We start from the raw sequence: 11,343 nt of genomic DNA, 5'->3' as shown, positions 1-11,343 counted from the left end.
TGAATACAAACTAACGTTACAACAGTGGTAACAAAACATTCTGTCAGGACGGTCGCAAAATGTCTCCTTCGAGCCGGATTCGAACCAGCGACCTAAGGATTTCAGTGTTTAACCGCTACAGTCCTCCGCTCTACCAACTGAGCTATCGAAGGGATACGCCACAGGTTACAGTTAGAAAATTTAAATGACGTAATGTATGTAGTCAGAGTAAAAGACGTACTAACATACCCGCTACAACAGCTTTTTCTGCATTAAATAGCAAAGCAGCAAACTGCTTCTTTTTAATCCTAAATACGTTGTTTTACTGTTTACGGCAATAAATATTTTAGTTAATTCCATGTAGTCAGGTTCAAAATCTTTGTTTCAAATTATTTTTTATAGTTTTCATATGTTTTTATCACTCCGTAATTCAGAAAATCCGTAATTCAGAAAATTCTCCAGACTGGACAGAAACAAAATGATGTATATATGTTGTGTATAACCAGTCAAATTATTTACGAACACATCCCTCAGTGAAAACGTTCAGAATATGGTATACGATAAGAATAAAGTTATAGTTTTGATGTATGTCAGTGTTGTTGAAGTGCAGGACAAAACAAAAACCCCAAAAACATGCCTTTATGTGTTTACTTACCTATCCTAGCCTATCTGCTCATATATGGCATCGTTTAATAATATATACATTCAATTATCTACATTTCTGGCACAACTATTAAAGCATTCCATGTAGTTAGCTTCAAAATCCTTGTTTCAAATGTTTTTATTGTTTTTTATATCTCTTTTTATCACTCCATAATTCATAACGTTCTGGAAAACATACAACTTTGTATAGCTATTTATCAGTGAAATATTTATGAACATATCCCTCAAAGAAAATGTTCAGAATATAAATATGATATGTAAGATAAGAAGTCATAGTTTTGGTGTATGTGAGTGCTGTTGAAGTGCAGGAAAAACATAAACCTCAAAAACATGCCTTTATTAGTTAGTTTTGTAACTGAAAAATACAGACACTAATTATAAAAAACAGAGTAATTAAAATCATTCTATCAGACTAGGGAATGTATACGAAACACTTTACATTAACGACAGGAGAGTAGAATATGCTACTGTAACTGTTATTTGGGGAACCTGTCAATCTTCACAAACACTGGCCTCCTATTGATAGATGCAGCTGTCTCTTGCTGCGTCCGTCCAATCAGGATTCTGATTTAAATAAGACCACCACCTGTCACTCACAAATACCATACTGGCAAGCTGAATCACCCCCGAGTACAAGGGCAAAGTGAGCATGTAAAGACTATTTATATATAATCAAACAAGGGAGATATCCTTCATACTTGGGGTATCACTCATCCAGTATTTTATTAAAAAGGAAATAAGAAAAGGACATGAGAGTGGATCATAATGATTATGTTTACCTTAAAATATACATTATATTAGTGTACAATGATGTGACAGTACAGCTAACAGTATTGACAAGTTGTGAAAAGTATATACAGATATACAGTCTTGCTTGTTCCGAAATTATAAATAAGTGATAGATTTAAAAAAAGCACATTATATATCTTAAAATATTATATTATACAATAATATAATATAATATAATATAATAATACAAAAAAGAAAATGTAGCAATTATATAATTTTACTGGGTTTATTTTTCTTATTATATTATGGTTTTAAGGCTAGTAACATTTCAGTCACACTTTACTATAAGGTTTCACTATTTAATGCATTTTCTAACATGACCTAATAATGAACATACTTGTACAGCATTTATTAATAATCATAGTTCAACAATAACCAATGTATTATTAAAATTCAAACTAACAAATAACATCTTGTTTCCATAATTTTATTATATATATAATATAAATATATATATATTATATATATAAATATATATTATATTATATGTATCATTTATTTAGAAAATGAGTCAGAATAAGCAATGTTTCATTTTGAAATCAGGGTTATTTTACCAAATATTTATTTTAATTCAATTCAGTTCAACTCATGTTTATATAGCGCTTTTACAATGCAGATTGTGTCAAAGAAGCTTAACATAGATGTTGTAGTAGAATATTTCTTTACTATGCTGATGTTAAAACATTAGTATTGTGTTTAATAAACAAGCAAGAAACTTTTTTTAGTTTGCAACTTTTAAAAAAATTTTAATGAACAGAGAACAGAATTTAAATTTAAAGGAGCAGCACTTTTTCCACAGAACTTTTAGAAAATTGCATTTATTTATTTTTAAATTTATTTAAGGGCATTTTCCCATATCAAGCATGAAGACTGGCATGGCTCATTGTTTATATTCCCAAGAGCCTTGTTTCCAAAAGATACCAGTGGCCAAAAGTCAGCCAGCTGAAATGTTAATGCACAAATAGTTGCGCAGATGCCACTGAACACTTGTCTGCCTTTGTCTGTTATCTCGCTGTCTCCAACTATCCATTCACATTGTCTCAGGGGTTTGCTACTCCGAAAGGAATTGAAGTAAAAACAGATTAAATGGCAAAAACACATCATTTACATTCAGAACAATGGATTAAATGAAGCACTAATGCTAAACAATTTAATCAATGACTAAAGAGTGCTGTTTAATCAAACTGTGTGAAACAGGATCCCAACCAAAGCACAAGTGTGCGTGTGCATCTGTTTTGAGTCTGAAATAGGCTTCTCTTCACACCACAAAGGTTTTAGGGTTGGACAGGTTAGAGGTCGGGGTCTAGGTATAGGACAAGACAAGGCCCTGCAAGGAAAAAAATTGATCCTAGGTGCATCTGTTCAAAAAGCTTACCCAAAAGCCACGTCACATGAGGAGGGTGTCAACTATAAAACCACAAGGCATCCATGGAGAACATCTCACGAGTTTTTACCACCGGCTGCACAGTGTTCCTCAGTCATCCCCTCTTCCCAAAACCCTCAGAAGTAGCACCATGTGTGACACCGAAGAGTTTGTGGAGGACTTTGAGGAGGAGGTGAACGAGGAGGAAGCTGAGGAAGAGGAGGAGGTTAAAGAAGAGGCTGAGGAGGAAGAAGAAGCTGAGGAAGAAGAAGAGGAAGAAGCGAAGGAGGAAGAAGAACCTGAAGAGACTCATGAAGAAGCAGACGATGAGCATGAAGCAGAAGAGGACACCAAACCCAAACCCAAGATGTTTGTTCCCAACATTATACCACCAAAGTTGCCTGATGGAGAGAAGGTGGATTTTGATGACCTCCACCGGAAGCGTGTGGAGAAGGATTTTAATGAACTGCAAAGCCTGATTGACCTGCACTTCACCACCAGGCAGAAGGAGGAGGATGAGCTGGTAGCGCTGAAGAATCGAATCGAGCGTCGTCGGACCGACCGTGCTGATCAGCAGCGGATCAGAACCGAGCGAGACCGTGAAAGACAAGCGCGCCTCGCTGAAGAACGAGCCCGTCGTGAAGAGGAGGCCGCCAAATTGCGTGCCGAGGAAGATGCCAGGAAAAAGAAGATCCTTTCCAACAAGGGCTACGGCGGCTTCCTGCAGAAGGTGGATCAGAAGAAAGGAAAGAAGCTGACCGAACGTGAGAAGAAGACCAAATGTCTGATAGAGCGTCGCAAGCCATTGAACATCGATCATCTCAACCAGGAGAAGCTGGGAGAGAAAGCCCTCGACCTGTGGAAGTGGCTCAATCAGCTCCACGCTGAGAAGTTTGAGCTGGGAGAGAAGCTAAAGTCACAGAAGTATGAGGTCAAGGTTTTGAGGAACAGAGTAAGTGACCATCAAAAGGGAACCAAGGTTGCAAAAACCACCAGGAAGTCCTGGAAGTAAATGAGTCAGATTAACACACAAAAAAAGAGCCAAACAGTCTTGCTTTGAACTTTTCAAGGACAACATTTTTCATTTTCTGATTAATGTTCATTCATTTCTCATTGTGCTGTAGGACTACTGTATGTGTAATCAGTTTTAATTGGGAAAACCGTTTTGTTGCATGCAAGTCTCAAGCTCATTCTTTAAACATATGAAATGCTTTTATGTCCACAAGATTTACATTATGCAGAAATGCAGATTATTTTCTAATATTTAAATGTATGACTTTCTTTTTCTTTCACCCTTTGCTTAATAATTGTATATTCATTTCACATTGTGCTGTAGGACTACTGTATGTGTAATCAGTTTTAATTGGGAAAACTGTTTAGTTGCATGCAAGTCATTCTGTAAACATTAAAAAAAACTTTTTTGTTCACAAGATTTACATTTTACAGTAGAAATGCGGTTTATTTTCTATTATTTGAATGTGACTTTCTTTTTCTTTCAAACTTTGCTCATTAATACAAGTGCTGACAAATATATTGAACTAAAGCAGTTGTTTCATTTTAGAAATTATGCATTATGTATTGACATCACCAAGACCACTTTTAAGGTGTGAAAGTAAATAAATAAAAACAGAAAGGGAAATAAAAAAGGTCTTTATTGTAACAAACTTAAGGCACAATAAAGTTTAGTAGTGGCAATGTTTTTAATACATACTGTGCTTAAATGGTGTAAACTTACATAATGTAAAGTATAAATACTCTGTCATTAAATGAGATGTTTATCTGGAAAATAATTGTCATGCTACAACACAATTCCAAGAACAGATATGTAACAAATGAGTAAATGATATCTTTCATCCAAAAGGCCCAGGCTCATGATTTTTAACAAATTATCAACTAAAACAATTCAAGTTCACAGCAGGTAGATATGGGATTTATAGATATATAGGTAGGTATGCGATTACACTTACTGCAAAATGTGTATTAAAAAATAAAATGATTTAGCAGAGTATTTAAAAAAAAATTGGCCAAACATTCAGGCATGCAATGCAAACAAGATATTTACACAGATTAAACGCAAAACACACACAAAAAAGGTATAGGCTTGACCCAACTATAGGGGTCTGATTGCAAACCAGTATGTGTCACTTAAGTTGCATATAAGTGTAATAATTTTTGATTCTAAAATAGATTTATAAGAAAATGCAACATCTTTTATGAGCTGACAGTTTAAATTCACATATATCTACCATATACCATATATAATTCATGCTAATAGTTCAAGTTTGAGGATTTAAGGACCACATGCTGCAATGCTGAAGTGATTATTAGAATTATCAAGCCACTTTGTTTCAGGTTATGACCATTAAGTGAGATCTAGAGATCCCGGTTGTTACTGCTGATCAATTTGGGATATGATGTCCCAATGTAGCGCCCGAATCTGTACACCACAATCTCCAGCAGATACTCATCCACTTTCACCTTAACGTTGGTCATATGTTCCCCCGACAGAAAGAAGATGATGGTATAAAGGGCCACCTCAAACTCCGGGCTGACGCCAATGAAACAGCCTCCCACCGGCTTGACCAGACCATTCCAGCTAAACTGCAGGTTTAAGACGTGATCGTCCTCATCTGGCTGTGAGATTGGAAATGTAAACATTACAAGTCACGCACACAATGCTATATTAACTGATTAGATACAAGTTGTCTTGTTAAATCAATATGCAAGGATGAAATACCGTGTCCTTTTTATCTCTGGCCTTATATCCTTTGTAGTCCACGATATTTTGCTTTTCCAAATTGTAAAACTGGATCCAGTTGTGGAGGCCCATGATCTCTCTACCATGCTTGGTTTCGCCGACAAACACATGCTCAAATCCACAGGAATCTTCACTGCATTTGGAGACAAGAGGCAGATAAATAAAAACAGGCATGAAAAATAAGCATAAATCCTAAGCATACAAATTACACATATTGTATCATATCTTTTATTTAATGCCATGTCAGCTTTATTATGATCTACATGAAAAAAATTATTTAGAATAATACTAATATAATAAATACAATAAAAAACAACATTGAAACAGACAAACAAGCTTTATTACATTCATATGAATGACACACATTAGCACATTGAAACTGCAATTGCAAGGTATTTTTAAGGGACAGTTCACACAAAAATCAATGTTTGTTGTTAGGTTACTCACTCTCAAAAATCTTTCGTAAATATAATACATTTATTTATTCATAAATTGCGAGGGAGCTAAATCCTGGGCTCAGATTGGGTACAACGGTATAGGCTAAGAAATAAACACACAGGATGAGCAATTGAAAAGCAACATATCTGTTTTATCAGATCTTACTTTGATTACACACAAATGGAAATTGAATATTCTTCAATATCTTGTCATTTGGATCCTTATACTTGATTGTTTTCTGTGGATAAATGTTGAAATTAATCCAATTAAAATATAAATGCAATTAATTGCTAAAGCCAAAAAAAGCATATTTAAAGAAATACACAATTAATACCCATGATTCCTGATGATACATTTGGGTCTTAAGCCAAACAATCGGTCTATGCAAAGACACTAAATATTATTGCCTTTAATCCATTGTCTTAGCAAATAATATTATTATTATTTTATTATTTATAATATTATTATATTGTATTCTAGGCAATAATGTTCAGTTCAGTTTCTTGCACATCCTGGTAATTCTAATTCATAAGAACTTTGTTCTCATGAGCAGAGGGTGTTCATTTTATTTTGTATGAATGTGTTTGTTTTGGATTCTTAAAATGCCATTAGTTGTTGTCTTGCATTTAATGAATACCAAGGAACAACTATTTTAGGATTAAAATTTTTTTTTAATGCAATTTAAGAATAAAAAGTCACCTGTATGAACCTGTGGATCTCAGATGCGTACATTAACAGTAAATTTGCATTTTTGGCTAAACAATCCCTTTTAACTACCAACATTTAAGAACAAAAAAAAAAAAAGAGGTTTATAACTCACGCTCCACTTTTGTCTCTGCGGTAGAGCTTGAACCAGATGTCATAGAGCTGCCTCTTAAACTGAACCAGATCCGACTGGGCGCGACCTTTGCTTACTAAATACCTGTGGGCACACTGCATAAACAAAGCCTGTCAGATCAAGGCTGTCAATTTATAATAAATCTCTTCACCCGTAGGGTATTGTTTGCACAAAAATGTTTGTAATTATTTGCACAATGATGTGTGCAATGTCTTTGTATCTTGTTGCAAAATCAGCCTCCTCCTTAAACCAACACTGCTGTATTAACAAACACCCATATACATCTACCATCACCTACATTTAATAATTATTAGTCCATTTCACTTGTTTCAATGCGTTTCATTTTTAAAAAAATAAATATGAATGATATAATTTTAAACACAGCTAGACCAAGCAGTGCACTACAAAGAATGATATGATTTTGTACTATAATATATTGTATACATAGTATAACAATAGTAATTAATCTAATAAATAATGTTGTATATAGGTTAAAGACAAGGTGTCCAGTGTTGGGTTACTTCAAAAAAGTAATTAATGACATCATTAAAATGGTAATTAAAGTAATTATTTAATTGCTTTGCCTGAAAAAAGTATTTGAAAGCAATTAAATTCATTTAGCTTGTGCAACCAGTCTGCCAAATGTAACCTTCTTTAGTTAAAAATAGGATTATTCTGCACTATTTATTTGTATAACAAAAATTACAGTAACTCTGCCTTTATGATTCTGAATTGATTAACACAGAAGAAGTGTTGAATTTATTGACTGTTTAAGGCAAGTTAATTGTAAATAAAGGTAATTATATTACCTAAAAGATAATAGCAGATAATTAATTTGATTACAGCAAGTCGTTACTTTGTAACTAATTACACCCAACACTGTAGACATATTACTTTGGTGTCTGCATCAAATAAAATTTACAAAAGTGATTTTATATACATCGAAAGCATATTAAATGCAGGCAATATGCCTACTTTAATTATTGAATAAATCTTTTATTTATTTACCTTCCTTACCTTTGAGGAAAAATGATCAGTCCATCATTTAAAAGTCAATAATAGAACATGTTTCAAATTCTTTAAGTTGCTAAATTTCCACACCAGGGTGTCCACGGGGTCTTAAAATGTATTAAAAGTTGATGAATCAATTTAGAGAAATTTAGGGCCCTTAAAAAGTATTAAAAAGTCATAAAGGGTAAGACCTTTATGTATACATGACCTTTTTTTACAGTATATTAAAATTTGAATTTTTTTTATTCTACAGTGTATAATTGTACACTAAAGTTTGCCTAAATTGTATCTGAATATTGAGGTCCTGTGTAGTTTATGAAATCAATACAATCCTGGAGTTCTACAGGCGCCAATTTGCATTTTTATTCAGTATATGAATAATGTTTTTGCTAAGGATTGGCTTCTTACAATTAGTATTTAAATATACTATACATTAAAATGTCGCCAATGTTACCAGGTGAAATCCTAAGTGGCGATGAGGTCCGAATATGTATGGAAAGAGTCTTAAAAAGGTCTTGAAAGTTACTGAATTTCACTCTCTGACTGCTGTACGTGTTCAAACATGATGATGCCAAACAGCAATGATAGAAAGAAGACAACCAGTTTGGCAAGTTTGAAACCATTGCCTTGGGTTGTTTATAATGACCTGAGGGGTTACTGCAAATTTTGTGCTACTTTAGTATAGCTTTGGGTTGAAAACCTGGCAACCCTAAAAAAAACTGAACAAAATTTGACAAGGTACCTTCATGACCTCAGTCTTCAGAATGGCATCAAGAAAAAGGTTGTTCTCCTGAAGCTCCTCTTTAGTGACCTGCTCAGCAACTCCCGTTGACGTCTCATAATTATCCAGCAGAGTGATAAAGTCTGAAAAGACACATCATTGATACTTTGAAACTGCATTAGATATAAGAATCCAATTCATTCTGAAAACAAATATTTTGTTAGATTTACATATACAGATGTAAATTAAAACATCCACTTAAATGCAAATTAATATAGAATTATAAATGGCTTCTTACAGGCATAGGTATCAATGCTTTTGAGCTTGTTTTCATTGACATAGGAGAAGAGAGGAGCTCTAGCGCAGTCCCTGGCACTATTATTGCCCTCAGACACAAAGCCAGCCTTGCCCTGTGAAAACAAATACACTTTATATGACTGATTCATATTAAATAGATTTAATCACCTGCAATCATGTACATGCTTACTTAAATTTATATGTAATGATTGACATTTCGTACCTGTAGGTTGATTTTATAGTCTCGTCCAGGTTTCATTCGATTCACGTCCAGCTTCCACAGTTCATTCAGCAGATTTGAGAGCTCCTGATTGGTGCATTGACTGCAATAGAAAAAGCATGACATTAAATGTCTGGAATTTGACACACATGCAATATATGGCTGTACTTAATGGTTATTTTGAGGGTAACTTTAAGAATATCATCATAAACATATCAATATTAGTCACATGATGTTGCATTTGTAAAAAGGACAATTTTTGTGTTGGTTTCATACATAAACACTACTACTTCTACTACTACTAATAACAATAACAACAATAATAATACATTCACACATGAAGTATCAATAAAAATGAGTTATTAAGATGTAACCATTTTTATTATTAATATTAAATATAAAAATATGCTGCATGACATACCTGGACACATACTTTGATTAATACTTTACGAAGATTCCCCACAAACATGCATTTCAGTGTAATGACAGGCAGATCATATAATTACTTAATCACAGTGGTGCCCTAAAATATTAATGAATTGTCATATCTTTATACTAACACTATCCTGTTCAAACCTGTTGGTTTTGAACATTTGTCAAGACGTTTTTAATAATTTAAAACAATATAAAATAGTATTATCACTTATTATTGTCTTCATAAGTAGGCTGTATCTTGTATAAAAATATGATGGATATGCTAAATGAATTACTTCACCCATGTTTTGGTAATTTTTCACAAACGTTACACGAAACATTGAAGTAAACACATAACATATTTGGCAATTTAATTAGACACAGATGCCAAAACAGGAAATTCTAAACAACACCGGAAACGCGTTAAATTAGACAAAACGCGGTGATGTTTCGTTCATGTTTAAATCTACATCGACGAACAAACTATAAATCTGAAGGGTAAGGCAATTGTAAACTGTTAAAATTACGCATAGATCGTTTTAATTCGAGTTTTCCCGACATCAAAACACACGAGTTGTGTATGACGTCACAAAAAGTTGCCAAGTGCTGTTCCTTTCACACCCAACAACAACGCATGTAACGGAGGAACAAAAACGTGAAGATTTTAGCATGTTGTTAAATCAGGTAATAAAATGTTGTTTTCAGTCTCGTTAATAACCAAACTCTGTGAGCTGTTAACAACTAATCCTCTCGCTTGGGTTTCTGGAGAATGTGAATAAAACTGAATGTACAATGTAGCGTCGCCTTCACTTCAAACAGTTCACTTGTGCAACAAAAACAAACAAGCCTATATAAATACTCACATACTCACAAGAAGCGTTGTAAAGTTAGTCGAGTAGGCAGAACCTGATTTTTTGTTGTTTATGTAACGTTAAATAAGTCAGCAAGTTTAATTCATTGCGCACCAGATGGTAAAGTTATGCTAAATGTGCATGAAAAACAGATCTTTCACCATAAATAAAACCGATCATGTTTACAGATTAATAAAGAGAAGTATGAAATAGTTATACAGATTTTGAAAACAGAATAAAGTAACATTAATAACCATCAACCGATAATTAAAAATAAAATGACTAATCTAATATAACCACAAAACGGAAAGACCGTTAAACATCAAATAGATTTATTTTCCTCACCCTTTGGCCATATTTGCAGGTTAATCCACTTTTCTAATTCAAAGAGACGTTTAGTCATGCGATGATGACAAGTTCTGGTTTTGTTGGGTGTGTCAAAGAGCATGGGTGTGTTTACGCGACGATAAACTATTTGATGGATTGGCGAATCTGGCCAATGAGAAGGGCGAACTGGAACGCCTCTCATTCTGGATTGGTTGTTTTTTTCTAGTGGGTGGGACATACTGAGCCAACACATTAAAACAATGGCAGCAGTGTGCTTTTAAACAGCACTACTGTCAATAAAAAAGTTTATATATATATATATATATATATATATATATATATATATATATATATATATATATATATATATATATATATATATATATATATATATATATATGAAAACATTTTTGCATACATTTCTAGCACAAAATTTAAACTTTGAATGAAGGCAAGTGCTAAATTCTTGTTATTAATTAAGTAATTAAATAATTTATTTATTTGACACAAAAGAGTAAGAGGTTTTTACAGAGGGGATTTTCTACATCTCTTGCTATTATTTATATATGTTATTATATTAAAATGCTGCAAAAGAGCCAAAGTATTTTTTCCTCAAGTTTTACAGAATTGTGAAACTTGTATTTAATTAGTTGCATTATGTATAAACCCATCCC

The 11,343-nt window shown here is 33.3% G+C and overlaps 2 protein-coding genes and 1 non-coding gene across 3 annotated transcripts; 1 reads left to right on the top strand and 2 right to left on the bottom strand.

The window, feature by feature from the left end:
• Positions 1–64: 64 nt before the first annotated feature.
• On the bottom strand, positions 65–152 carry trnay-gua (transfer RNA tyrosine (anticodon GUA)). Its single transcript is given in 2 exon segments — positions 65–100; positions 116–152. It is a non-coding gene; the product is annotated as a tRNA-Tyr (tRNA).
• Positions 153–2,706: 2,554 nt separating this feature from the next.
• On the top strand, positions 2,707–4,516 carry tnnt2c (troponin T2c, cardiac). Its single transcript, XM_056455858.1, has one exon. The coding sequence runs from the start codon at positions 2,823–2,825 to the stop codon at positions 3,804–3,806; it is 984 nt and encodes a 327-aa protein (XP_056311833.1). The 5' UTR covers positions 2,707–2,822; the 3' UTR covers positions 3,807–4,516.
• si:dkey-222f8.3 (Poly(U)-specific endoribonuclease-C-like) lies at positions 4,429–10,779 on the bottom strand. The gene is made up of 7 exons (XM_056455859.1): positions 10,688–10,779; positions 9,081–9,180; positions 8,859–8,970; positions 8,582–8,703; positions 6,811–6,923; positions 5,532–5,685; positions 4,429–5,428 (listed from the first exon to the last, which is right to left on the bottom strand). The coding sequence occupies exons 1-7, from the start codon at positions 10,696–10,698 to the stop codon at positions 5,168–5,170; spliced, it is 873 nt and encodes a 290-aa protein (XP_056311834.1). The 5' UTR covers positions 10,699–10,779; the 3' UTR covers positions 4,429–5,167.
• Positions 10,780–11,343: the final 564 nt, after the last annotated feature.

This window comes from Danio aesculapii, chromosome 4 (assembly GCF_903798145.1).
Source record: "Danio aesculapii chromosome 4, fDanAes4.1, whole genome shotgun sequence".
NCBI classification, from domain to species: domain Eukaryota; kingdom Metazoa; phylum Chordata; class Actinopteri; order Cypriniformes; family Danionidae; genus Danio; species Danio aesculapii.
The sequence above is the reverse complement of the archived record's forward strand: the minus strand, read 5'-3'. Positions and strand labels throughout refer to the sequence as shown.

What these genes read in the sequence shown, in the direction of transcription:
- tnnt2c (XM_056455858.1), top strand. Translation starts at nt 2,823, where the DNA reads ATGAGGAGGGTGTCAACTATAAAACCACAAGGCATCCATGGAGAACAT.
- si:dkey-222f8.3 (XM_056455859.1), bottom strand. An exon ending in TGAAGACTGAGGTCATGAAG is followed by an intron (nt 6,924 to 8,581) that starts GTACCTTGTCAA and finishes TTGTTTATGCAG; the next exon opens with TGTGCCCACAGGTATTTAGT. An exon ending in CGCAGAGACAAAAGTGGAGC is followed by an intron (nt 5,686 to 6,810) that starts GTGAGTTATAAA and finishes CTCCAAATGCAG; the next exon opens with TGAAGATTCCTGTGGATTTG.